General features: G+C 41.0%; 1 protein-coding gene across 2 annotated transcripts in view; it reads left to right on the top strand.

Annotated features, from left to right (window-relative positions):
- LOC132106035 (gastrula zinc finger protein XlCGF57.1-like) overlaps positions 1 to 27,183 on the top strand; it is a 228,718-nt gene that overhangs the window by 3,963 nt on the left and 197,572 nt on the right. Inside the window, exon 2 of one of the 2 annotated variants that reach the window (XR_009424020.1) lies at positions 1,850 to 3,771. Coding sequence is in view for 1 of the 2 variants with exons in the window: in XM_059511644.1 (XP_059367627.1) it covers positions 1,850 to 3,528 (1,679 nt within the window). In the remaining variant the exon portion in view is untranslated. Of the gene's footprint in view, positions 1 to 1,849; positions 3,950 to 27,183 lie in introns of those variants that run through there. The other variant, XM_059511644.1, reaches the window with a different exon arrangement.

Here is a 27,183-nt window from a genome sequence, read left to right as displayed (position 1 = left end):
TCTTAATTCAATAATTAAATTTTACTTTAAATGTATGTTTGCAGAATCTTGCAAAATAAAAATTAAGTAAAATCTACTCTATTCCTTTGCTTAATGTATCTAACTTAATTGAGTATAAATTTAACATGGCCAGTTAGAGTTCAAGTAATATCTATTTAGTTACTTTGTTTAATATGCAATCCTCAAGTACATTACTCTCTGTTAAAGCATGTTGTTCACTTGCATACATGATCAGCAAGTAGACAGCTTGTTATCCTTTAAATTTGTCCCGTTTCATTAAATCTATTCGTAAGCATTAACACATGTGAGTTGAGGGGAGTTTAGGACGTCGGGGTAAAGGGTGAGTGGTTAAGCCCCTGCTAAAAATGAGCTTGATAACACCATTTTTGAGCAATTATAGACCAATATCAAATCTTGATATTGATCTTGCAAAATTATAGAAAAAGAAGTTTTTAATCAGCTGAACAATTACTTAAACTCAAATGAATACCTGGACAATTTTCAATCACGTTTCAGACAGCATTACGGCTCAGACACAGCACTCATTACGATAATAAATGATATTCACTTAAATTCTGACTCTGAAATATCAGTGCTGGTATTGCTAGATCTCAGTGCTGCGTTTGACACTGTTGATTATAACATACTGCTAGAGAGACTGGAAAACTGGGTCGGGCTTTCTGAGATGGTATTCAATTGGTTCAGGGTCATACTCAGTAGGGAGATTTTTACGATCTTGTTTAGCTTGTTAATGCTCTCACTAAGACAAATAATGAGAACCAAATTGCCTATCACATCTATGCTGATGATATCCAGATTTACCTAGCCTTATCTCCAAATGACTACAGCCCCATTGACTCCCTCTGCCAATGTATTGATGAAATTAATAGTTGGATGTGCCAGAACAAGGAAAAAAACAGAAGTCATTGCATTTGGAAACAAAGAAGTTTTCAAGGTGAATGCATACCTTGACTCCAGTGGTCTAACAACTAAAAATCAAGTCAGGAATCTTGATGTGGTTCTGGAGACAGACCTTAGTTTCAGTAGTCATGTCAAATCAGTAACTAAATCTGCATACTATCATCTAAAAAACATTGCAATAATTAAATGTTTTGATTCCAGTCAAGACTTGGAGAAACTTGTTCATGCCTTTATCACCAGCAGGGTGGAATATTGTAATGGGCTCCTCACCGGCCTTCCCAAAAAGACCATTAGACAGCTGCAGCTCATCCAGAACGCTGCTGTCAGGATTCTGACTAGAACCAGAAAATCTGAACATATAACATCAGTCCTCGGGTCCTTACACTGGCTTCCAGTTACATTTAGAATCGATTTTAAAGTACTATTACTCATTTATAAATCACTCAATGACCTAGGACTGAAATATATTGCAGATATGTTCATTAAATATAAACATAACAGACCACTCCAATCATTATGATCTAGTCAGTTAGAAATGGCAAGGGTTCACACAAAACAAGGGCGGTCCGCTTTTAGTTATTATGGCGCAGATAGCGGCAAATGACTCCCTCTCATGATGTAATATGATGCAGTTTTGACACCAGTTACGGAAACTGTCACTTTTTCTACTAAATTTGAGCCCTCATGTCTTGTAAAACATTTTAAATCCTGGATTAACTTTTCATATGGTTCATATAATTTCATATTTGGGAACATTTTTTACCTGCAATATTAACTAAAACTTTGAGCTTAAAAATCCTGCAGAAACTCTGTTAAATGTAAAATTGTTTTATTAATTGATTGATAGCACTAGGCTAAATGTTAGAATGTCTGTTGCTTTGTAACATTAAACTGGTTTTAACTTTGTATTTGTCTTTTTTTACCTCAGACCTGATGGCGCTGAATGAGGGGAGTCAAGAACTGAATGAAACGGATGATAAAGATAAGAATGGAAAACCGCATGATTTCAAAACTGAAGAAAAATTTATCAGTTGCTCACAGACTAAAAAGACTTCCTTACAAACTCAAAAAACAGAAACTACAAACCTTAATCCCAACATGAGAACTTACACCTGCCAACAGTGTGGGAAGAGTTTCTCACGAAATGGAGATCTTAAGACTCACATGAAAATTCACATAAAAAAGAAACAATTGTTATGCCCTCAGTGTGGAAAGAGTTTTACACAGAAAAAATACCTCACTGTCCACATGAGAATTCACACCAGAGAGAAGCCGTTCACCTGCGAACTGTGTGGAAAAAGTTTTACACAGAAAAGATACCTCTCTGTCCACATGAGAGTTCACACTGGAGAGAAGCCGTTCACCTGCTCTCAGTGTGGAAAGAGTTTCACATTTAAAGGAAGACTTCAGACTCACATGAGAGTTCACACTGGAGAGAAGCCGTTCACCTGCGAACTGTGTGGAAAGGGTTTTACACAGAAGAGATACCTCACTGTCCACATGAGTGTTCACACTGGAGAGAAGCCGTTCACCTGCCCTCAGTGTGGAAAGAGTTTCATGTGTAAAGAAAGACTTAAGATTCACATGAGAGATCACACTGGAGAGAAGCCATTTACCTGCCCTCAGTGTGGAAAGAGTTTCACGTGTAAAGGAAATCTTAATATTCACATGAGAGATCACACTGGAGAGAAGCCTTTCACCTGCCATCAGTGTGGAAAGAGTTTCACGTGTAAAGGAAAACTTAATATTCACATGAGAATTCACACTGGAGAGAAGCCATTTGTGTGTGATCAGTGTGGAAAGAGTTTTACACAGAAAAATGGCCTTAATGTCCACATGAGAATTCACACTGGAGAGAAACCTTTCACCTGCAAACTGTGCGGGAAGAGTTTCTCATTTAGTAACGGTCTTAAGGTTCACATGATAAATCACAATGAAAAGAAGCCATTAATGTGCCCTCAGTGTGGAAAGAGTTTTACACAGATACACTGCCTTAAAACCCACATGATCATTCACACTGGAGAGAAACCTTATACTTGCCCTCAGTGTGGAAAATGTTTCAGGCACAAAGGAAGCCTTAAGGGTCACATTAGAATTCACACTGGAGAGAAACCTTTCACCTGTGAACTGTGTGAAAAGGGTTTCTCATTTAGTAACGGTCTTAAGGTTCACATGAGAACTCACACTGGAGAGAAGCCATTTGTATGTGATCAGTGTGGAAGGAGTTTTACGGAGAACAAACTCCTTAATGCCCACATGCGAATTCACACTGGGGAGAGTCCTTTCACCTGCGAACTGTGTGGGAAGGGCTTCAGGGACAAAGGAAGCCTTAAGGGTCACATTAGAATTCACACTGGAGAGAAACCTTTCACCTGCAAACTGTGTGGGAAGAGTTTCTCATTTGGTAGCAATCTTAAGGTTCACATGAGAACCCACACTGGAGAAAAGCCATTTGTATGTGATCAGTGTGGAAGGAGTTTTATGGAGAAAAAACTCCTTAATGTCCATATGGGAATTCACACTGGAGAGAGTCCTTTCACCTGCGAGCTGTGTGGGAAGGCTTTCCCACAAAAAGAAAAGCTTAAAAAACACATGAAAATTCACTAAACTTTTTTTTTTTTATTGCCGTTAGTGCAAATAGACAGGAATCAACTTAAGCATCATTCAAAATCTGAAAAAAAGCCTTTTATGTGCCATCACTGTGGAAAGAATAACGCAAACCTTGAGAGTCACACTGGAGAGAGACATTACTAGTGTCTTCAGTTTAAGAGGAGTATGTCAAAGCAGCTTGAAATGCCATTTGTGAACTTATTCTGGGTAAGAAATTACAGTTTTCCCCAGAGTGACGAGGTTTAGAAAAAGGAGCAATTTCTATAATCATCTGTTTTCTTTCTCAAAGACAATTCAGTTGTACTCAATATATTAAGTACATTTTTTGCATTCTTATTTAAATACACAATGTAAAGTCATGATACCCTTTTTGTGTTCTTTGTTAAAGCATATAATAAGAAACATTTTCTGACTGACACCACGACTACTACTTTTACTTGCATCCTTGACCTCTATATGCTTCCCCTATGAGGCTTTTTATTTTCTTTTGTCCACATGTACTCCTGTGGCTATTAAGGATGGTACGTTACACCTACCTCCCGATCCGATACTATCATGATACTTGGGTGCCAATACAATATGTACTGTGATTTATTAATTTTTTTAGAAAGTTTGATTCTACAAGTATTGTAGCTTTCCTCTGCCTTGTGTATATACACAAATCTGTGCATTTGTATTAGTCGTTTGAAGAGTAAAAAAAAAATTCAGTGGGTCTTTTACAAACGCAATTACATTTTTTGTAATGGGCAGGATTTGCTTTCATTGAAATGTCATTAGAGGGCACCGGCAAGTGTCACACACTTCGCAGGCATGCAGTAATGGCGGCAGTTCAAGATGGCGGCGCCCATAGCGTTCGCGGCGGATTGTATAAGCAAGAAATAATTTAAAGTAATGAATTAAATGTTAATATAGATTCTGGTATAAAAAATATATATATTTTAAAATTGTAAATAAAAATAATCGCAGTAAATAATGAGTCAATTTTTGTCTTTTTTTGTCCCATCCCTAGTGGCTAGCTTTGGCATAGCTGACATACTATGTTTCCATCCACCTATAGTAATGAGCATTTTTGGATATTACATAAAAAAATGTTGGATGGAAACAGCAAGATGTGCATTAAAAAACTTATGCACTCAACCAAGTAAGATCAATTTCTTATCCCATAAGAACACATGCATAAACTATGATGGAAAGACTAACAAATAAATTCCTTAAAGGGGAGCTATTATGCAAAAATAACTTTCATAAGGTGTTTGAACACCGTTGTCTGGCAGCAGTGTGTGAAAACAACCAGTCTATAATGTAAAAAATCTACCCACTCAGTTTTATTATAATACCAATAAATTATGAACAGTCTCTCCAAACGAGCGGTTTCAGATTCTCCCTATGTACACGTCACCATAGGGGAAAATGTCCTGCCCATTTGTTACACTCTTTGCCTTATTAACATATTCATAGCCCTGAGTGAGAAGCAGCAGTCCACCATTACTGTTTTCTTGCTGTTGCTGCGGGATAGTCAGTGTCAAAGAAGCATTACAAGTGTTGTGTTTTGGGATGGCCCAACGAACATAGGAGTCTCCATAAACTTCCTTCATCTGAGCCGAGGACACTGAGGTTGACTTGGTTCGTACACATTTCAAACCAATACATTTCCATGACTTTTGAGACAATATTCATGACCCAATGTTCCATTAGTTTACAATAAGAATCCATTCAAATTTATCATAGAATATATTAACTAAAATAAATTACTATTATTGCTACTTTTTTGCTTTCTATTTGCTATACTTGTGCCAGATGTTACTCCATGCTGAGAACATATCACATCACTGAATATTTACATTTAGTTAACAAATATTACCAACTAAACTTAGGATCTGAATTTTGTTTTAATTTCAGTTTAACACTATTCAAGTACAAAAAAATATAGAAACTAATAAACTGTGACTTAAAAACAGATTGGATTTACAAGTTATTCAGCCTGGTGCAGTGAGTAATTTTATATGACTAAAGTTATTTCTTTATTAAACTTTATTTCCAGGTAATTTGTTTGTGCATATATAAAAGGGCATTTTCCCTAACCTTATTAATCTTTCATATCAAATTCTGAAATTTTTCTTAATTTCACTTAACTCTCAAAGACCGAGACAGCTGCCTGCAGCTAAAATCAGATTCGTGTTGAAACAAACCAAAGAGCAAAAATACACAAAAAGGCCAACTGCAATCAGGCATCTCTGGGGGTTTGAAGTGGTTCAGAGCAAGGCATACATAAGGCTAACAACTCTAAGCAATTGATGTGCCAATGCAGCTGCGGGCCCGTTGTATGTGGCCCCCAAGCCAGGGGTGGAGGCATCCGTGTAAACCACAGCTTGCCTGAAGATCTGCCCGGAGGAACTAATGATATGACCACGTCGTGTGGGTTTGGCAACAGGCTGGTGCAACTTGGACCCAGTGAGTGCCACGCTTCCACGCCCACCTCTGGACTCGGCCATAAAGCCAGAGCTGGAGCAGTCTCATATATAACAGGCCGAGTGGTGTAAGTGCCACTGCGGCCGCCATATGCCCCAGGAGCCTCTGAAAAAGTTTCCTTGAGACCACTGTCATTCCCTTGAACGTATTCAAGCAGGCTAGCACCAACCGTGCACATTCCTCTGTGAGGCGCGCAGTCTGTTAAAACTGAATCCAACTCCATACCGAGAAAAGAGATCCTCTGCGTCAGCAAGAGTTTGCTCTTTTCCCAGTTGACCTGAAGGCCTAACAGGCTGAGGTGCCAGAGCACCAGGTCCCAGTGCTCGCACAACTGATCTCGAGATGCTCGTATCTCGAGATGCTCGATGCTAGTATCAGCCAATCTTCTAGATAGTTGAGAATGCAAACACCCTGCTCTCTGAGAGGAACGAGATGCCTCCGCGACTTCCGTGAAGACACAGGGAGACAGGGACAGCTAGAAGGGCAGGACCTAGTACTGATATGCCTGTCCTTCGAATACAAACCATAAAAAAGGTCTGTGGTGCGGAAGGATCGAAACATGAATGTACGCGTCCTTCAGGTCGATCACTGCAAACCAATCTCAGGGAAGGACGCACACAAAGATGTGTCTCTGCGTCAACATCTTGAATGGTAGCTGGTGAAGGGCCCTATTCAAAACTTGTAACCCACTGCCTTTCTTGGATACAATGAGGTAAGGGCTGTAAAACCCTGTCTTGACAAGGCAGTTAGAAACAGTAAAAGCGGAACCACAGCCACAGGAACTCAGGTACCCAATTTGGGTGGCTTGTGAGCTGGCCGGGGATGGGTATGAGTTTGGAGTACAAGATTCACCTGGTTCCACAGATTGGCAGAGGGTGCGTGAGTAGGGCCATCATTGACGCTCTCAAACCGCCCGCTGCTGCCATCTGGCGAAGGAGGAGGATGAGTGAAGTCCAGTGCTTGGTCGTCTGCAACTCTCCATGCCTTCCTGGGACCCAGAGATCAAGAAAACCGCTCTCTTGTCGAGATTTCCAGATTCTCCACCCAGCCCTCCTCCAGGGAAGGGAGAGGTGTCTTCACCATCCCCCAGAAACCAGCTACCTCTCTTTGGGTCAGCCGTCCAGGGCCTTTTGCTCTTCCGCTCACCGCCAGGTTTGACGGAGACCAGGACGGGTGGGACGGCCTGCCTATGCCCAGCTCTACGGCACCACTTGATGGAGGCTGCTGTGGATGCGGCATGGATGCAGGAGTGGATGCACGGAACTTTGTCGACTACCCTTATTACAATCAGAATCTGGATGGTGACCACCCTCATTCAGATCCTTCGGTGCCTTGGCCTGGTGCACCTGCTATAATGCCATAGCATGTAAGGCGGAAGCAGCTTCCCCTCAAGCCATATATAGGCACTGCTTGTTAGACCAGATGAATGTCTGTAGGCCCGGGAAGGAAGCACCAGGTCTCCCCGCCAGCAGGATGCAGACTTAGGAATCAATTGCGTTGCTACTGTCCCCTCTACTGGAGGAATCACCACCCTCATTCAGGTCCTTCAGTGACTTGGCTTGGTGCTCCTGTAGTAACGCCATAGCATGTAAGGCAGAAGCAGCTTCTCCTCAAGCCATATATAGGCACTGCTGGTTAGACAAGAGGAATGACTATAGGCCCAGGGAGGAAACACCGGGTCTCCCCGCCAGCAGGATGCAGACTTAGGACACAATTGCGTCGCTACTGCCACCTACTGGGGGAATCTGTCGAGGGTGGTGAGGGAGGAGGAGCCCATCAGCCGGTTTCTGACAGTAAAAGGTGCTGTCCACAACCTGGTGAGCTCATCATGCAGCTCCAGGAAGAAAGGCACCATGGTGGGGCCGTGAGGACCAGTGCGAGCTAGCATTCAATGAATTCCTGGCCAACTCCATGATCAGCCATAAAACAGTGATTCTGTCCAAATTCCCTATAAAATCTTAAAGTATTCCCTTTGAGCTACATTGACCTGTTTCCTTACATATATTGGTGGAGAATGAGGGGCAGTACAGTCAAAATTGTGAGCATAAACCAAGTTATTTCATCTCTTCTGTGGATGAAAGATGAGAAGCTTCCGAGTTGAGATGTATGTGACAAGCAGCGCAACTGCTTGAATGAATGAATACAGAGAAGGCTGTAACTTGAGTCAGCCTCTCCATTGTTAAACTGCAGTAAGTGAATTTCAGGTTATCTGAGATTGAATGGGAGTTTTTTTAAAGCTTGATGAAGTAAATTTTAACTTTGTACCAACAGTGAAGAAAACCTGTTGTTTTTACATGTCCAGAACTGGCAGAGATTTAAGATCCTTCTAGATCGCCATCACTGTTTCCATCAACTGTAGTGTGAAACTGCTATTTGAATAAGGTTAAATGTAATTCCAAATTACTGGGAACTGAGAGTTTAAGCGACATACCTCAAAACCAGGTGGTTGTTATTTGTACAGTGTTGAAATGCATTGACATTTAATGTTACATACATAACTGAACTAGCAATGCAACAATTCACGTGCGAGTCCATTGGAGTTTGTTTTGGTTGTCAAAGTTACGATTGACACGGAAGTCTTAACCTACTTCTGGAGCAATTCTGAACTGCGCATGCGCAGCACATTGATGCCATTGTAAACAAACTCCACGGTGTTGCTAAGCTAACAAACCGGTTTTGTTTACATTGAAGTCTATGCTAAAGCCACTAGCCTCAAAGATTAGCAGTTAGAATTATTATTGAGTCGTTGACTACAGTGTCTGTAGGGGCAACGTTAAAGTGATTAAACCCTTTAAACCCATGAAACATTTTCCATTTCTTACAACTTAATCTGCATTTTACTAGGAGAAATACTGTTCCACAATTATTAATTGTGTCAAATTCAAACTTAATTAGAACATTGAATTTATTTGGAATAATTCAAATTTTTCTCTCAGGTCATTTTATACAATCATTATTTCTAATATTCCCTTTTGGGCATAGTCAATTTAGGTAGAAATAAGCCTTAAACTTTGAAAGTTTAACCCTCTGAGGTCTAAGGGTATTTTTGGGGCCTGGAGAAGTTTTGTCATGCCCTGACATTTGTGCTTTTTTCAGTTTCTTATACACATCTAAATGGCTAAAGTGTAATATCATTGTAATTGGCACAAACTGGTCTATAATATTATGTTAGCAGCATGTATGTACATTGTGTTTTTGAGGGAAAAAAATGATGCATGGTTAGTGAAAAACTAAAAATGTTAAATCACTTGAATAAGGCAATAAAACACATACAGAACAATGGTTCCTGGGACTTTTGAGAACTGGAGCTTGTAGCCAATAATTGTTTTCTAAATTATGTGAAAATCATCTTGTTTACTCACTCAGAAACAATATATTGGTTTAAATTTTCTTTTTGTTTATAAAAGTCATATGCGAGAGGGCCTGAACTATCATGAATATCATTGTGATTTCCCCCAGAGAAGACAAAGACCCGCATAATGAGCTGCATAATGAGCCTTTCAGTCAGCTGTGTCACTGAGAGGGGAAGAGTTACTAGAAAGAATGTGAGGACAAAAAATAAATGTATATATTTTTTGTTTATTATTTAGACTATTTAATTATCACACAAAATAACTTTAGAAGTTAGCAAAAACACAAAAGACACAATCAAGGTGAAACTGTGAAAAAAAAGGGAAAAGTGCAAGATAAACAAAAAAAAGGGTCACTCTGTCACACAGTACCCATAATTGCACAGTTATACATCTTTGTGCCACTCTAGGAAACAGTTCCTTTTCACCTGGACACACAAGTGCACATCACATGCCTGACATTTCCAAGGAGTGTCCTGCCTCTTTTCATGCTTTGCTTTGCAAAGCACACAAGTCCGGCGACCAGTAGTGGCATCTGAGATCAGCAGACAGACACCTCTAGTGTCTACATCCAATTTCACAAACACAAGATGTTTGTCTCGAATCCACCTGATGGATCCCCTCACATTTGCTGAGTGAGTTAGCTGCATTCTGAAGGCAATCTTTCCTGTTGTCTCTGTAAGTCCCACATGCAACTTCAAAGCAAACAAGTCTCTTAGAAGCTTGAGACTAGTGTAAAAATGATCCATGTATACATGGTACCCAGAGCCCAAAACTGTACGGTCCAACAGAGATGTCACAGCGTCATATGAAAGTCCATGGCCTGTGGGAAAGTGGTTCTTTCCTTTGTAAACAGCGAAATCTGCAGTATATCCATTTGATGAGCCCACAAGAACAAACAACTTGAAGCCCCATTTGGTTGGCTTGGCTTTCATGTACTGAGTCATTCCTGTGTTTGCTTTGCATGCCACCATTCTTTCCACTGCCAAATTTATTCTTGGTTGATAGATGGACTTACATGAAAGCCGGATTGTGTCCATGAGGGGCCTGACTCTGAAAAGACGGTCATGTTCAGCTGTCCCCCTCTTTTTGTCATTGTCCTGGTCTGCATCTGGGTGACTCGTGCAGATTCCATAAAATTGAGCAGTATCTGTCCCTTGACATGATTGTGGCAGGAAAAGGAACAGAGAAAAGATTGTTCTGCCGCCAGTAGTCTGTGATGGAACTCAACTTCACCATGGCCATGTAGAAGAGTAGCCCAATGTAGCAGTACAGCTCACTGAAGCTGAAATCTGTCCATTTATATTTATGTCCCTTTGCACATGCCCTGGCAGCCTGAGCATTGGTGAATTGGCAGTTTCAGAAAAAAACTTTTTGAATAGACTCATGGGAGTGTGTGCATCACATGGTCTTAGTTGTGGTCCAGGTTCCCATGTGGGCAGGAATCTCAGAGCCTGTGGCGCCATGTCAATATCATCCTCTGTTTTCCATGACCAAGTGGGATGCTTATTTGCTTTAGCTCTCTTTGCCACAGGTTCTTTTGCACTGTTATTTTCACACCTGAAATAAGGCATAAAAATTTGCATTAGCATTTTTTATGCAGGTAGAACATGAAAGTGGTGTATTTGAAGTCTTAAAAAATTGTTGTTAACAACTGATGACATTTATTTAGAAAAAGTGTTGTATATATATATAATATACAGGTACATACAGTAAAATAAACTTTACTATAGTATGGTTCAAAAACACTATAGTATTTACTATAGCTAAATTACAATACTATCATTATTATACAGGAAGATTGGCTTATTGTATCATCCAAACCACAAATAATGTTTCCATATTATTTAGGCATAGGCATAATAAAAGTACAATACTGTGCACTTACTCGGTATGATTTTCCAGTGAACTCAAAACACGGCTCTCACGTGCCTTTGTTATGCACGTTGCCGGTGATGCAGCCACAGTCCTAAAAGAAAATTGAAACTGTTGTAAGCAATTACCAGGAGGATCCATAACTGATAATATATTACATCATTGATAAGAATAGACGTGCGTATATGTCTGCTGATGCCCCACATATCAGCGACATTTGCAGCTTTATGATACATTTACACCTCGGACAATCGCGAACGCCAATAGCCGGGTATAACACTTTTGAAACTTTTACTACATCTGATATTCGCCAACAAGCTAATTTGGTAAACAATTTCACCATTTGGAAAAATACAGTCTGAACAATACAAAATGTAAAAAAAAAAAATTAATTCCAAAAAAACATGGTTGATTTTTGTAAGAGATATAATATTGTAGCCTATTTAGGATTATATCGGCCTATAGCATTATATATGTATTATATAATTTTATTGGCTATATATCATCATCATCATATATCATAATATATAGTTAAATATGCGCTTTGCTCTGATTTTAGTCTAGCCTGTTTGGAGACCAAATGTAGATATAAAATATGCTATAGCTGAGCAACATTTTAAATCATGAAGGTAATAATAAAAGGCTTACTCGTCAGGAATTATATCCTCAGCTGTGTCCAGACGATCTTCAAAATGCAAACATTCTATGATGAATCTTGACATTTTATGTCATTTCTCGGGGCATGTACATGATTACCTGGCTCACCTCAGTTCATTTCCATATGAAAGGCGCGCAAACAGGTAGGCGGGAACACATTATCTATAATGAGACGATACAGGAGAAACTGGACCAGTCCTTACTTTCATACAAATTACATAAAAATAGATTCTTTGTTTTTTACTTGAATCTTGTTTAAAATAGTCAATTTAAGCTTTCTATACATATATTTATCTTGAATTTGAGGCAAGTATTCGCTGAGATTCGGATTGTTTCATTTAGGTGTCTGTGAAGAGAGGTGACAGAGGCAGAGATGGCAGATAACGCACTCGGTTTATTTTCTCTATTCTACAAAAGTACAGCGTTTTGTTTTTATAATGTGTATATACAAAAAAGTAGACCCTTTACAGATTTGATTCATGTATTGCTCTTATCTGTACGATCAAAACTTGAAGTGCAATTTAAGTTAATTTCGGGGTTATCAGGAGATTAAGCCGCAAAACGCGTATACGCGTTAATCGACTCCAGAGGGTTAAGTTAACCTATGCTACCTAATTGATTCATTACCTTTATCGATAGATTCTTTACAGACAAACAGTTACTCATTACTTTGTGTAATTTTACTTTCTTCCTGCTTTGATTGTACACTTAGGCAGTATTTTTATTTATGATTTTCTCATTTAATTTAATTTAGCTTATTTTTCCCATTTATTATTAATTTTAATTTATCTTACATTTTCTTTCATTTGTGTATCCTAGCTCAGAAATTACACAACTGAGCCCTCATTAGGAGACAGTGTTATCCCTCACTGCCAGTTCAAATAAATAAGAGAGACAACTCTTTCCCTCAAATTGTATTTTTGTTTGATTTAGTTGTGCAGCAATTAAAAACAACGCTATACTCATAGTTGGGAATAACAGCAATGGAGCCTGCTAGTAGACCCCATCCACTCAGTTAACTGTCTCCTTCCCTTATCTCAAGTCTCTCCTGTTCTTTTATGCTTCCTTCCATCTTTACTCTTTATATCTGTAAGGACCTGTAAGAACAACTGATCGATTCTGGCCCGGCCACATAGGTTACTGTGCCCCCTCACCTCTAGTCAGCACACCACCCTGCCTCCGAGCGCGATTTCAGCCATTGAGATTCAGCAACAGGCACGGTGACGGTTCCACTGTGCCCTCTTATTCCTGACATATAATTATACATATTTAAAATATATATTTTTTTGTAAATTAATTTAGTTTTACTTGAATAAAATCAGCTTTGCAACTTTGCATGAAAAACTTGCGACAGAAACTATTGTATGTAATGAAACTACTTGTATGTAATTGGTTGAATTGAATTGGTTGACTGTATACTTCATGACTTTAAGTATTCTTTTTTCAGTCAACTTCTACTCTTTATTCAATTCATAATAATCTGTATTCTAAAACACCTAACGTGCTTGATTATTCAAGCAATCATGGATTTAAGGAAATGGTTTACCACCACCTCGACAACAGTGAAAACTGTCATGGCTAGCACTAGCACCACCACAAGTGATGTCGACAGGCCAGTGACAGAGGCCCATCCGAGCGACGGTAGGCGAGATAGTGTAACTGCTTCCAGTCATGATGATGACACTTGCCCAGATGATTTGGGAAAAGATGAGCCTTTGCAAATAAGACTAAATTCGTATCCCACACGCTTATTTGGCACCAGAAACAGATCATTTTTACACGCGTGGTTTCAGAAAAGAGATTGGCTCGAGTATTCGGTTAAAGCAGATGCGGCCTTCTGCTACCATTGCAGAAAATATTGCGTTAGATGTGCTACGCAGATCAAGATCGGGAAGCCGCAGAGCGGGACTAGGCTTGACCCAGCATTTACAACCAAAGGCTTCCATGACTGGAAACATGCTGTGGAAACAAATAAAGGATTCAGCAGACAAGAAATGTCCAAAGATCATTTGACTTGTTATAGTATGTGGAAAGAAAAAGTAAGCCGAATTGATAAAGGTAAATAAATCCCGATGCTACTCTATGCAGAACAAATACAGAGAAATCGATACTACATGTCGTCTCTTATTGATGTTGTGGAGTTTCTGGTGTCCAATCAATTACCCTTGAGGGGTAAAATTGAGGCCTTTAATCATATGGATGAAGGTGGGAGTGGACTGTTCATGTCATTACTGGAATTCAGCATCAGGAAGGACCCCAAATTGGCTGAAATTGTGAAAACAATTCCAAAAAATGCCACTTACACAAGCCATGAAATTCAACATGAACTCGTTGCTGTAATGAGCAGCAATTTGACTGACGCAATAGTGAAAGAAAACGGTGATTCGTGGTTTACTGTAAAAGTAGACGGAACCAGGGACCCTACTGGTATGGAAAATATTTCTATTGTAATTCGCTACTTCAATGAAAAAACACTGGAAATTACAGAACAATTGCTTGTGATGACCATCGCAAATTCGGGTGATGCACAAACCATCACAAACATGATACTTTCAGAGCTGTCCAAGGCAGGCTTGAATGCGTCTAAGATTCTGAGTCAAGTGTACGATGGAGCCGCGGTGATGTCGAGGAAATATGGTGGAGTGCAGCGACTTCTGCAGGAAAAAGTTGTCCGGGAGATACCGTACGTACACTGTCTAAATCACCAGCTGCACTTAGTTGTTGTGCATGCGTTATCTGCTGAGAAAGCCATTCAAGATTTGTTCAGCATATGCAACACGCATATTTCTTTTGCCGTAACTTTTGCCGTAAACCCACGGTTGCTCTGCATTATAGAGGTGACAGACTCAAACGTTTACTTTACCAGAGGTGGACAGGCCATCTGGCAACTGTTGCCGTCATCGTCAGTTCATTCGAGGACATTACATCAGTTCTTTAGCATGTCAGCTTTGCAAGGACTTATGGAGCTGAAGTTCGCATGGAGGCGGTTGGACTGTTAAGGGAAGTGACAGATGAAAGCTTCATTTTCATCTGCCATTTCATTCACAAGGTAGGCCTAAGACATTTATGCTATTTTAATTTTGTGTGTGTGTGTGTAAATATTATTTTATTTTATTAAATAACAAAATTCAACAAGTCAACTCAAAGTTTTCTTTAAAAAATGTAAAATAAAATTTGCATATAGGCCATTTGAATTTCAATAATTTAAAATTTATAAATCAACTCTCATTTCAATTCAATAGAATTTTCACGAGTTCATATTTACTTATAATTAAATAAAGGTTATGCGTATTTGGCGTGCTGTCCGGGGGGAGAGCTCCGAGCCCAGCAAGACTACCGAGCCCGAGGCAACCCCCCCCCCCCCGTCCCCTGTCCCCCCTCCGGGGAGAGGGGTCTGAGCTCGGAGTTCGGCTTAGCCCAAGTGCTCCCCTGAGTTTTTCTACCTGAGCTGGGGTAGAAACTTGGCTGAAGGTGCGAGATCGGGGTGGCGGAGGGATTCTGAAAGTCGAGAGATAACGAAGGTAGGATGTACTTGATTATTTATAGCCGTTTTCTCGAGCTGATTGGTAACCAGTGTAATTGCTGATGATGATGAACTGGCGGTGTTAATTATCCGTGCACGCTTCTCCCGAAATTCGTTTGTGAAACGTCACTTCACGAGTTCGCATTTACTTATAATTAAATAAAGGTTATGCGTATTTGCCCGAAGCAAGACTCCCGAGCCCGGGGCACCCCACCTCCTTAAATGTTAGATGGGTGCTGGGCTCCTTTGGTGTATAAATGTTACGGCAGTGTCTACTTGACTTCCATGGAAGCATCCACTTGAAAGAGAGAGATGGGAACTCCCACTGGAGACGCGATTATTGCGGCAGTTGGGAAGATCGAAAAGGCTCCTGCGGGAGCATACACTGCTGCGGTAGTGAGGAAATACGTAAGGGTTCCTGCGGGAGCTGACACTGCTGCGGCAGTGAGGAAATACGTAAAGGCTCCTGCGGGAGCTGACACTGCTGCGGAAGTGAGGAAATTCGTAAAGGCTCCTGCGGGAGCTGACTCTGCTGCGGCCGTGAGGAAATTCGTAAAGGCCCCTGCGGGAGCCGACGCTGCTGCGGTAGTGAGGAAACACGTAAAGGATCCTGTGGGAGCTGACACTGCTGCGGCAGTGAGGAAAAAACACGTCAAGGCTCCTGCGGGAGCTGACACTGCTGTAACAGCGGGGGAAATATATGATGGCTCCTGAAGGAGCGGGGTGCTGTTGGAATTGGGAAATGGAGATGGCTAGGGAAAAAAAACGGGTGGCTGATGAGGGTTTGATGGGCTTTCTCGAGATTTACGCGGTCTGATCGGATGTAGCTCTTAAAAGCTTCTGATGACCAGCGACCGAGTGTTTGGATCTGATGTTTGGGAAAGGCCATTTTGAGCCGCTGTGGTGGCTGCACCGATTCTGAAGGAATGGCTGGAGAAATCGTCAGCTGAGATGCCGGACAGACGTAAGACAGATTTCAAGTGTTTCTGGAACCAAAGACGGGAGACGGGGCGGCTACAGTCGTCTGTGAAAAGAGGGTCGGAAAGGGATTTAGCTTGGGCTTTCCTGGGCTGGAGGAAGGCTAGGAGAGTTTGGTATTGGAGAATAGGTGATTGGAGGTTAAAAATAAAAATAAAGTGGCCCTTCATGGTCTGATCTGTTTTACTTCGCTTTATATGAAATGACATGGCTTCATTGTCCAGGACTGCTAGATCAGAAATGGTGGGGTGGATATTTGGATTAAAGCTGGAAGTGGTAGTGAGCTCTGAGCATCTGAGAAAGCCGAAGAAGGCTAGAATAAACATGGTATCTAGCGTTCGAGCAGTGTTGATGGAATGGTAACCTCTGCGAAGCGTAGAAATGCATTTAATCAGGATTTCGAAGGTTATTGGCTGCCTGGAGTCTGGGCGCGTGGGGTGGGCTCTTTGAATGCCTTTAATGAGAAGGGAGGTCTTTGAATTGGCTATTTGGGATGAGGGTGAACCAAATATGAGTTTATGGAAAAATTGGATTCCACTTAGATAGCTTTTGATGGAGCTGACTTGTAGGGTTTTGTTAATGTTGAGGTGTGATATAAATGAGGTGATGGAGAGCAGGGAAAAATCAGGGAACGGTAGATTAAAGGCGGAGTGGAATGCTTTAAAGCATTTCCATGCTGTGAAGTATGACTGCAGGGTACTTGGGGAAATGGCTTGGAGAATAGAATCTGTTGAAGTTTCGAGAAGGGGTCTCAGAGGATGATTCAGAGGAATATTAGTTCTGAATAAGGAGGTACTGGGGTTGGGAGTGGTTCCGCCTGCGGTGCCAACAGCCTGAATTTCTGAAAGGCAAAACTTGCCTCAGGAATGTGTTTTGAGGTTATGATGAACTGATCGTTAGCGGAGATCCAGATTAAACGTCTTGAAAGGGCATTAAGGTGGGTGAATGAGAACGGCCATTATTAATTCAATGTACAGTAGCCTCGTTATCGCAGTGAATAACGATGCTGGACAATTCTTTTCCCCACGGAAAGGCTGCCAGGACAAGATGATATAACTCTAAAGGGGGTGAGGATATTGATGGCTGGGGAAAATCTAACGGCTGGGAGGGCAATGTAGAAGCGGACCAGTGATTTTGGTGAAATCCTCCGAAACCGATGGAGGGGGCGGCGGCTTTTGATTATTGGTGATTCCATAGGCTCTCTCTCGCGCACCTGCACGGTTTAAAACATCAAATAGTTATGATTTGTCAAGAACAAGGGGTTTAGCTCCACCCATACATGATAATATCGTGCATTGTCGATCTTACAGGCTGACGATATGACGATTTGAAAAATGACCATATCGCTCAACTCTAGCGGGAGCGAGAACCGCTCTGAGGAAATATGGAAAAAAGGATCCTGCGAGAGCGGGCACTGTTGCGGCAGTGGAGAAAAACAGATAGAGGCTCCTGCAGGAGCAGGCACTGCTGGGATGCTGGAGTGAGGATGGGCTATTATGGATGGATAAAGGAATGTTTAAAGAGGGTTAGTTATGGTGGGTCACGAGTTTGAGTGAACAGGGATGGACTGGCGTTAAGGGGGTTGGCTGATGAGGGTTCGGTGATCTTCTTTTATATGGAGACATTAGGGTATGGCGGAACAGAGAAGTAATGAGGAGCATGAGAGGAGGAGGAAAGATAGCTGCTGGAGCCACCTACGGAGATGTGCTTACCCTTGGGACGGTTCTGGTAGTGGAATAAAGAGAGGGTAAATGGCGGGCATTGGGGCCTGCACCATTAGCGGAGGAATGCTCACACTTGGGACAGCTCTGGGAGTGGAAGAGAGAGGGGAAAGGAGGGGAATGGCGGACAACGGGGCCTGAGCCAAGGGTGTTCGGAGGGATGGGTAGGGCGGAACATAGAGAAGGAAGGGGGAGCAAGAGAGGAGGAGGAAAGATAGCTGCTGGAGCCGCCTGCGGAGACGTGCTCACGCTTGGGACGGCTTCGGAAGTGGATGAAAAGAGGAGGTGAACGCCGGGTATAGGGGCCTGCGCCAATATGAGAGGCAATGTCACACTGGAGTTAGACTGTGGGGCTGCAGGCCATGAGTAGGGGAGAGGGTTGTCGGAAAAGGGGTTGTGGATGGGTCTGCACCCCTATCGAAGGCATGCTCGCGTTAGCGTCTGTTACGGGAGCTGGAGGCCACTGAAAAGGAAAAAGGAGGTAAGTAGCAGCAGGAAGAAAGTAAGGGTCTGAGTTGCAAGTGGAAGCAGCTTCGCACTTGCTTCACGTGTTGTTGGTCACAGGAAGGGAATCCTGAAGAACCTATGTGCAACCTGCACTACTACGTTTGCTTCAGCTGCTGTAGCTGTAGGCCATGCGCAGGGGTTGGGGTGTGTGAAGTCTTGAACCTGAGTAGCCTGCACTGCTAGCAGAGGCAGCCTTATGCTAATGTCTGCTACTTGAGCTGGAGGACACTAAAAAAAAAAAAGGGGGTTAGAAGTAACAGGATGCAAATACTGGGATGTGCAGGCCAGTGTTGCAAGTAAAAGCAGCTTATGCTTGCTTCGTCTGCTGTAGATGTTGGCTACGGGAAAGTAGAGGGATTAGAAACATTAGACAATTCCTCGAGCCTTGTCCACATTAATATGTTCCTGTTGAAAAACATCTTTTCCTCTCGTTTTGGCCTTCCAGCCTTTGAACGCTCTCCAAAGTGGATATATTTGAGGAGGCTGTTTTCACGTTGTAGTGTGGACTGTAGAAACAGAGGCTTTGAAAACGAAGCATGTTTAGTCTTGTAACACATTCTACCAATAGACATGTTTATAGCAGTTAACTCGCAGTTATGTGCTATTCACTTTCACATGGTTTCTAAAAATTATTTTGCATGCTTTTCATATTACAGTCCTAAAAGACAACAGAAAATGTACTCACGATTGCTGTCCTGCGGAAAACACGAGGGCAGTTGCGTTTTAGATCAATTCTGAGTGATCGCCCCAGTAAATGGTGAAATATTTCCATAAATAAATTGATCCTGCCAGAAAATTTAAATGAAACTTATGTCTGTATCATCTGAGTGAGGTTTGGACATGCACGGTAAGGCAGGTGTAACGTTAATGGGTTCAGACATTTCGGTGTGGATAACAACTCTGAAAAAATGCCTTGTTGGCTTTATGGATAAAAAATGGCATCGACATCGGACAGAATTACGTCATAACATCGTTTAACAAACTTTAGCAGCGAGACCTGCATTTTAGCAGCTTCACCTGAAAAATATTAATTTGCAACACACGGTCTGCGCTAGTGGAGGCAGCCTCGAACTGCGTTGCGGCCGGAAGCCGCGGTGAAGGGCTGAGCCGCGGCAGCAAGTGAGTGAGGCTTTGCTTCGGTGAGATCTGGGGAGCGGCCCCATTACTTCTCTGGAGGTGTCGAGCGAGGCGAGCTCGGGCTTTGCACGGTCTGTTGGCCACAGCGTGTGGCTGTTTGAGAAGAGCAGGTGTCGCGATAACACTTGATGCTCGGCGGCTGTGTTAGGCGGGATAGGAGTGATCATGGGGCCGGCGAATTGCAGCAGATCTGAAAAAATCCCCGGTCTAACGTTAGATCTCTTCGTTGGATGGAAAATTGGGTCTGTGATGAGATGGCAAACTGCGCGAACCGAATTCTGAAAGTTGAGAGATAACGAAGGTAGGATGTACTTGATTATTTATAGGCGTTTTCTCGAGCTGATTGGTAACCAGTGTAATTGCTGATGATGATGATGAACTGGCCATGTTAATTATCCGTGCACGCTTCTCCCGAAATCCGTTTGTGAAACGTCACTTATGAATTTTAAATGCACGAATGGACTAAATACTTTTTTAGTTTTTAAAAGCCTTTTTCAAGATTTGTGCGTTTCAATTAATAGTACAATTTCATCAAAATTAATTTAATAATCCTTACATATGAATCAAGAATTTTAAATGAGAAGCACACTAGAGCTTAATAAAATATTTTGTATAAATCTTAAACTATAGCCTACATTTAAACCTTTTATTTTAATTATTTTAAAACTATTTTAATTTATGAATACGACTCATCCATTACCTTTTTGCTTAATCTAAAAATGCTTTATAATGCTCAAGTTTTTACTAATTATTTCATAATATGAATAATGTGTAAATATTATTCAATTCAAATTTGATGACATTTTACTATAGCCATAATCGACATCTTTAAACTTGAAAAGGGATTTTTTTAAAAAGGCAGTTAAAACAGTTCGACTAAAGATAGTTGTAATATGGGTTTAAATAACCTGATTTTATTTAAGCCTATTTATAATATTTTTAAATGTAAAAAAAAAAAAGAAAAAAAAGACAAACAGCAATGATTTTGAGATATCTTTTAATTAAATCGTTGCCACCCTAGGTTCTTTTGTTGCTCAATCCTGCCAATATCATTCTGCAAGGAGAGGATACAGACCTTTTAACTGGGATGAAACTTGTATCTTCAGCTGCCGAATGTGTGCACAATCTCTGCAGCGAAGATGAATTCTGCATTCTCTGTGACACAGTTACAGCGAGCACAAAAGATACACCTGTCTCAGCAAAACAGAGGCGACAGGTAAACAAGAACCTGACTGAATATAGTTGAAGAAACAACTGGAGCCAACATCATTGATAAAGTGGAGCTACGCAGGCTGTACTTCAGTGCTTTGAATTACGTTCACTGAAACGCACCTCAATTTCACCAAGAATTCCAAAGTTGACTCTTGACCCAGAAAATTAGACCTTTTTGGATGTAACGTCCATAAAGCCCATCATGGATTTAACTAATTCTACCATTGTGGAAACGGAGTGCATTGTTGCAAAGCAATATATCTCCAAAATCGATGAGGAGGAAAGCCAGCAGATGATGACTACTAAAAGACTTCTCTCTGAACATCACAAAGTTCTCGAAGCAATGCCTAGTGTTTTGTCCGCACTTAAACTCGCTGTCACATTCGTGGCCTCTACCGCTATGTGTGAGAACTCATTTTCTGTGCTCAAGAACGTTTTCACGTACAACAGACGAGCAATGAACCACACACGTAACACACACGTCTCGTGCAACTTGCGTTTGAGCCGGACCTTACAAAGAAAATGCGCAACGAATGGAAAGACCTCGTTCTGAGAAAGTTTAACTCTATTCCACTTGTCGACTGCAGCTTTTCTAAAGGTAAGATGTGTTGCTTTTTTGTCTTTGTTACTATATTGACTATAGGCAGTGCTGGTCCGTTTATTATTTATGAGAATGCTGTAGGCAGCGTTCGTGCTCTGTATTGTTGCGTCTGGTAGCCTAAATGGTGACTTGATGGTTGTTGTTGTTGTAATTAAAAGTGGGTGTATTGTGGAGGTATAACCCCCCAGTGACACAACGAGGCCCCCTCGTTCTGTATGTCCTGGTGCCGACCCTGATTCTAAGTGACTGAAATAAACAATCTTGTCAAAGAACATGAATTATCCTTACAAATTTGATTGTAATTAAACACTTTTCATCATAGAAAAAAAAACATTAAAGAAAGGGGAAAAATAAAATAAATAATAAAATAAAAAACGCTTCCGGCTTTGCTACCGTTCGGACGTTCTAGCTTACTGCTCTGCGCTTTGCTTCTTATTTCTGTACTTTTCTCTGATTTTGCTAAGATTTTTCTAAGATTTCTACATCAGCAGATCAGCACAGTGCTCAAAAAACAGATTTTTTTGGCACAAACGCTAAAACTAAAAACTCTTTGGGACTGGAATAATACTACAAAAAGAAAACTTTGCCTCCCACTGCCAGCAGCTTACATTCCAGAGAGGGGAAAACAACTGCCTACATTCAAACAGAAGAGAGAGAAAATGCCTCCTGTTGGATCTACTTGTTGCATGAACTTCTGCAAACTTCTGCAAAGTATTGTGATTCTTGAAACAAAGTTACTTGCTGGAATTCCAAAACAGACGGAACACTTAGCAGATCGTCGTCATGGACCTTCTCAGCATACAGCCGGTGAGTCCCATGAATCTTCTGAATCTCAACCGTTTATACCAAGTGTAGAGGAACAAGCCGAAACTGATCGCCACACTAATCGATGGCACAAACAGGGAGCGAGACCCAAAGGAAAACGAAATATCAGATTGTCACGAGTTTCTCGTATTGCTGCCGTAGCTTCCTCTACCCCAGATTCGACTATGACAAGACTTGTGAATACTGGCATTCAACCACCCCCTATACATCTTGAGAACAGATCTGAAGCATTAATGAATGTGGGTGAGGAATCCCCAAATGTATTTAAAGATGGATCTGATCAGCCAGCAGCTAACATCGCTACTAACAGGCGCTCAAGGACGAGCAGACAGCGGCTTTCAGCTCAGAGCGCAGCCTAGCCAAGGACTCTGATAGTGGGTGACTCTGTTATCAGAAACATCCGTAGCAGGACTACAACAACATGCTGCCTTCCTCAAGCAACGGTCTCTGATGTGAACAAGGAACTTCAGAACATTCTGATGAAGCACAAGACTGCAAATCGAATCATCATCCATGTGGGGAAGAATGATATTCGGAAAGAGCAGTCAGAACTCCTTAAGAAGGACTTCAGTGAAATCTTTGTAACACTTCGAAGACTCAAAGTTCAGTCGTTCATCAGTGGACCACTCCCAGCAAGGGGAACAAATATGTTTTCACGGTTGCTTGGGCTGAACACATGGCTACAAAGATCTTGTAATATAAAAGGAGTGAATTTCATCGACAACTTCAATCTTTTCTGGGGCCATAGACAATTGTTTAAACCGGATGGCCTCCACCCAAACAAACTTGGTGCCAGAGTGTTTAAGGACAATATCTATTTTTCCCTCCGTCATCCTTCAGCAGAGTGTGTCAATCCATTCAGCACACACACACCGGGTCCGAGTCATCATGTGGTTGACATATCCCACAAGGACACTGATAACACCATGCAGCCAAAACAAGCACTGCTCATGGACAAAATCCCAGCTAAGTCCTGTCCACAGAGCTCATCACAGACAGACTGTGATGTATCAAAACAGCTACAGGATTCAGCACCCAGGGATTACTTTCTGGAAAACAGCCAGGGAAGCCAGGACAACATATCACAGCCACCGGAAACACCAGAGACACAGCCCATCTCACCAAACACATTATCACTTTCTCCGGCATCTCCACTTCTTTGCTTCTCACAGAAAATGGAGGAATTGGTGTATGCTGGGACTAAACTCTCTCACTCATTTGCTGCAAGCCCGCAGATATCACAAAAAAAACGGCAGGCCCCAAAACCATCAAAGCCTGTGGTCCCTGCTCCTGCGAGAGCTCTTCGACCACTGCCACAACGCCAGGGCCCAAACCCTCTATCTGCTGAAGGTGAACCAAAAACAACTGATAGCAGCTCTCAGTGATATGTGTTGGGTCCCCGCTATAATAACAGCAACATTCACAAATGCCTACTGAACAAGCGGGAACCCAGTGTGCCTGTAGCTTTCTCTATTTCAGTTTTATCACGTGATAGAAAGTCTAAGGCCATCTCAAACCGAAGGGCAAACTCATCTAATCTGTGGCCTATTATGCATCAAACTAAAATTGATGTAAAGACACAAAGCACAGCCATCAAGTTAGCATCTTTAAACATTCGCTCACTAAAAAATAAATCATTTCTTATCAATGACTTTATAACCACAAACAATCTGGATTTTATGTTTCTAAACGAAACATGGCTTGAAGACAGCTGCAATGCAACAGTCCTTAATGAAGCAGCCCCTCCTAACTTCACTTACATGAGTGTCTGCAGGACTGTTAGGAGAGGTGGGGGTGTAGCTGCTATATTTAAAGATGTCTATCAATGCAAGCAAGTGTCATTTGGTCAGTACTTGTCTTTTGAATATCTAGGGATTGTGCTGAAAGGTGCTCCACGCATTCTGTTTATTATTATTTACAGGCCTCCAAAATATTCTCCAGCCTTTGTTGAAGAGGTCACAGAAATGTTATCAATGATTTCCTCAGAGTTTGACTGTTTTGCTATTGCAGGGGATTTTAATATTCACATAGACAATGCAGAAAACAAAACTACAAAAGAAATGTTAACGGTTCTAAACACTTTTGACTTGACTCAGCATGTGCATGGACCCACACACAAAGTTGGACACACTCTAGACTTAATCATCAGTAAGGGTCTAAACATTTCATCCATTGTTATTAAGGACATAGCACTATCTGATCATTTCTGTATTTTCTTTGAAATTTTGTTGTCTTCTACAACTGAATCTAGATCGGTCTCTGTAAGAAGGAGATGTATTAACGCGAACACAAGTGTACTATTTATGGAGGCTATATCTTTAACACCAAGCATTTCTGCAGACTCTGTTGATACTCTCCTTGATTCATTCAACTCAAAAGTTAAGAATGTTATTGATGATATTGCTCCAATAATAATCAGAAAGAAAACAAACAGACAGAAATCAGTTTGGAGAAGATCAACAGCAGTTCAGACTATGAAAAGACAATGCAGAAAAGCAGAGCGGATGTGGCGGAGGACAAAACTTGAAATTCACTATAGCATCTATAAAGACAGCCTTCATGCTTTAAATGTGAAACTAGCCACAGCTTGACAGAATTTCTTCTCAAACCTTATAAACAGTAACTTAAATAACACTCGTACTCTTTTTGCCACTGTTGAGAGACTGACAAACCCCCCAAGTCAGATTCCCAGTGAAATGCTCTCAGACAGCAAATGCAATGAGTTTGCATCCTTCTTTTCTGAGAAGATCATCGATATCAGGAAGGCGATTAGCACATCCTCAAGTAATGCAGAGGTCAGACAGATTAGGCCACAATATAAAAAAGATACTATGTCGATTTTTGAAGCAATTGATAGCAAACTTCTGGAAGACATAGTGCAGCACCTAAAATCGTCAACCTGCTATCTTGACACACTTCCCACATCTTTTTTCAAAAATGTGTTTTAACTGCTTAGAAGCCGATCTTTTATAAGTGGTAAATGCCTCACTTCTTTCTGGGACATTTCCAAACTCCTTAAAAAATGCAGTTGTTAAGCCCCTCCTGAAAAAGAGCAATCTTGATAACACCATTTTGAACAATTTTAGACCAATATCTAATCTTCCTTTTATAGGTAAAATTATAGAAAAGGTAGTTTTTAATCAGCTGAACAAATACTTACACTCAAATGGATACCTGGACAATTTTCAATCTGGTTTTCGACCTCATCACAGCACAGAGACAGCACTCATTAAGATAATAAATGATATTCGCTTAAATTGTGACTCTGGCAAAATATCGGTGCTGGTATTGCTAGATCTCAGTGCTGCGTTTGACACTGTTGATCATAACATACTACTAGAGAGACTGGAAAACTGGGTCGGGCTTTCTGGGATGGTTCTCAAATGGTTCAGGTCATACTTAGAAGGGAGAGGTTATTATGTGAGTCTAGGAGAGCATAAGTTTAAGTGGACGTCCATGACATGCGGAGTCCCACAAGGGTCAATTCTTGCACCGCTCTTGTTTAGCCTGTATATGCTTCCCCTAAGTCAAATAATGAGAAAGAACCAAATTGCCTATCACCGCTATGCTGATGATACCCAGATTTACCTAGCCTTATCTCCAAATGACTACAGCCCAATTGACTCCCTCTGCCAATGCATTGATGAAATTAATAGTTGGATGTGCCAGAACTTTCTTCTGTTAAACAAGGAAAAAACTGAAGTCAATGTATTTGGAAACAAAGACGAAGTGTTCAAGGTGAATGCATACCTTAACTCTAGGGGTCAAACAACTAAAAATCAAGTCAGGAACCTTGGTGTGATTCTGGCGACAGACCTTAGTTTCAATAGTCATGTCAAAGCAGTAACTAAATCAGCATACTATCATTTAAAAAACATTGCAAGAATTAGATCTTTTGTTTCCAGCCAAGACTTGGAGAAACTTGTTCATGCCTTCATCACCAGCAGGGTGGACTATTGTAATGGGCTCCTCACCGGCCTTCCCAAAAAGACCATTAGACAGCTGCAGCTCATCCAGAACGCTGCTGCCAGGATTCTGACTAGAACCAGAAAATCTGAGCATATCACACCAGTCCTCAGGTCCTTACACTGGCTTCCAATTACATTTATGATTGATTTTAAAGTACTTTTACTTGTATATAAATCACTAAATGACCTAGGACTGAAATATATTGCAGATATGCTCACTGAATATAAACCTAACAGAGCACTCAGATCATTAGGATCGAGTCAGTTAGAAATACCAAGGGTTCACACAAAACAAGGGGAGTCCTCCTTTAGTTACTATGCCGCCCGCAGTTGGAATCAGCTTCCAGAAGAGATCAGATGTGCTAAAACACTAGTCACATTTAAATCTAGACTTAAAACTCATCTGTTTAGCTGTGCATTTATTGAATGAGCACTGTGCAATGTCCGAACTGATTGCAATATATATTTTCACTGTTTTTTTTTTTATTTAATTTTATGTAAAATCATTTTCTTACAGTTTTAAATTCATTTTAAATAAGTACAGTTTTAATAATTTTAAAAGTTTTAAAATTGCTTGTTTTATTCTTGTTATTATTTTTCTTCATTACTATTTTACTTTCTTTTATGTAAAGCACTTTGAATTACCATTGTGTACGAAATGTGCTATATAAATAAACTTGCCTTGCCTTGCCTTGCCTAATGGAACAAACAGAGGTCACCAGAGGCATCATACAGTAATTTTTAATAGGGGTTACTTTCCTAATAATACCCCCATAAACACACAAAATAAGGAAATATATATATATATATATATATATATATATATATA

Source organism: Carassius carassius, chromosome 26 (genome assembly GCF_963082965.1).
Source record: "Carassius carassius chromosome 26, fCarCar2.1, whole genome shotgun sequence".
Taxonomy (NCBI): Eukaryota; Metazoa; Chordata; class Actinopteri; order Cypriniformes; family Cyprinidae; genus Carassius; species Carassius carassius.
The sequence above is the reverse complement of the archived record's forward strand: the minus strand, read 5'-3'. Positions and strand labels throughout refer to the sequence as shown.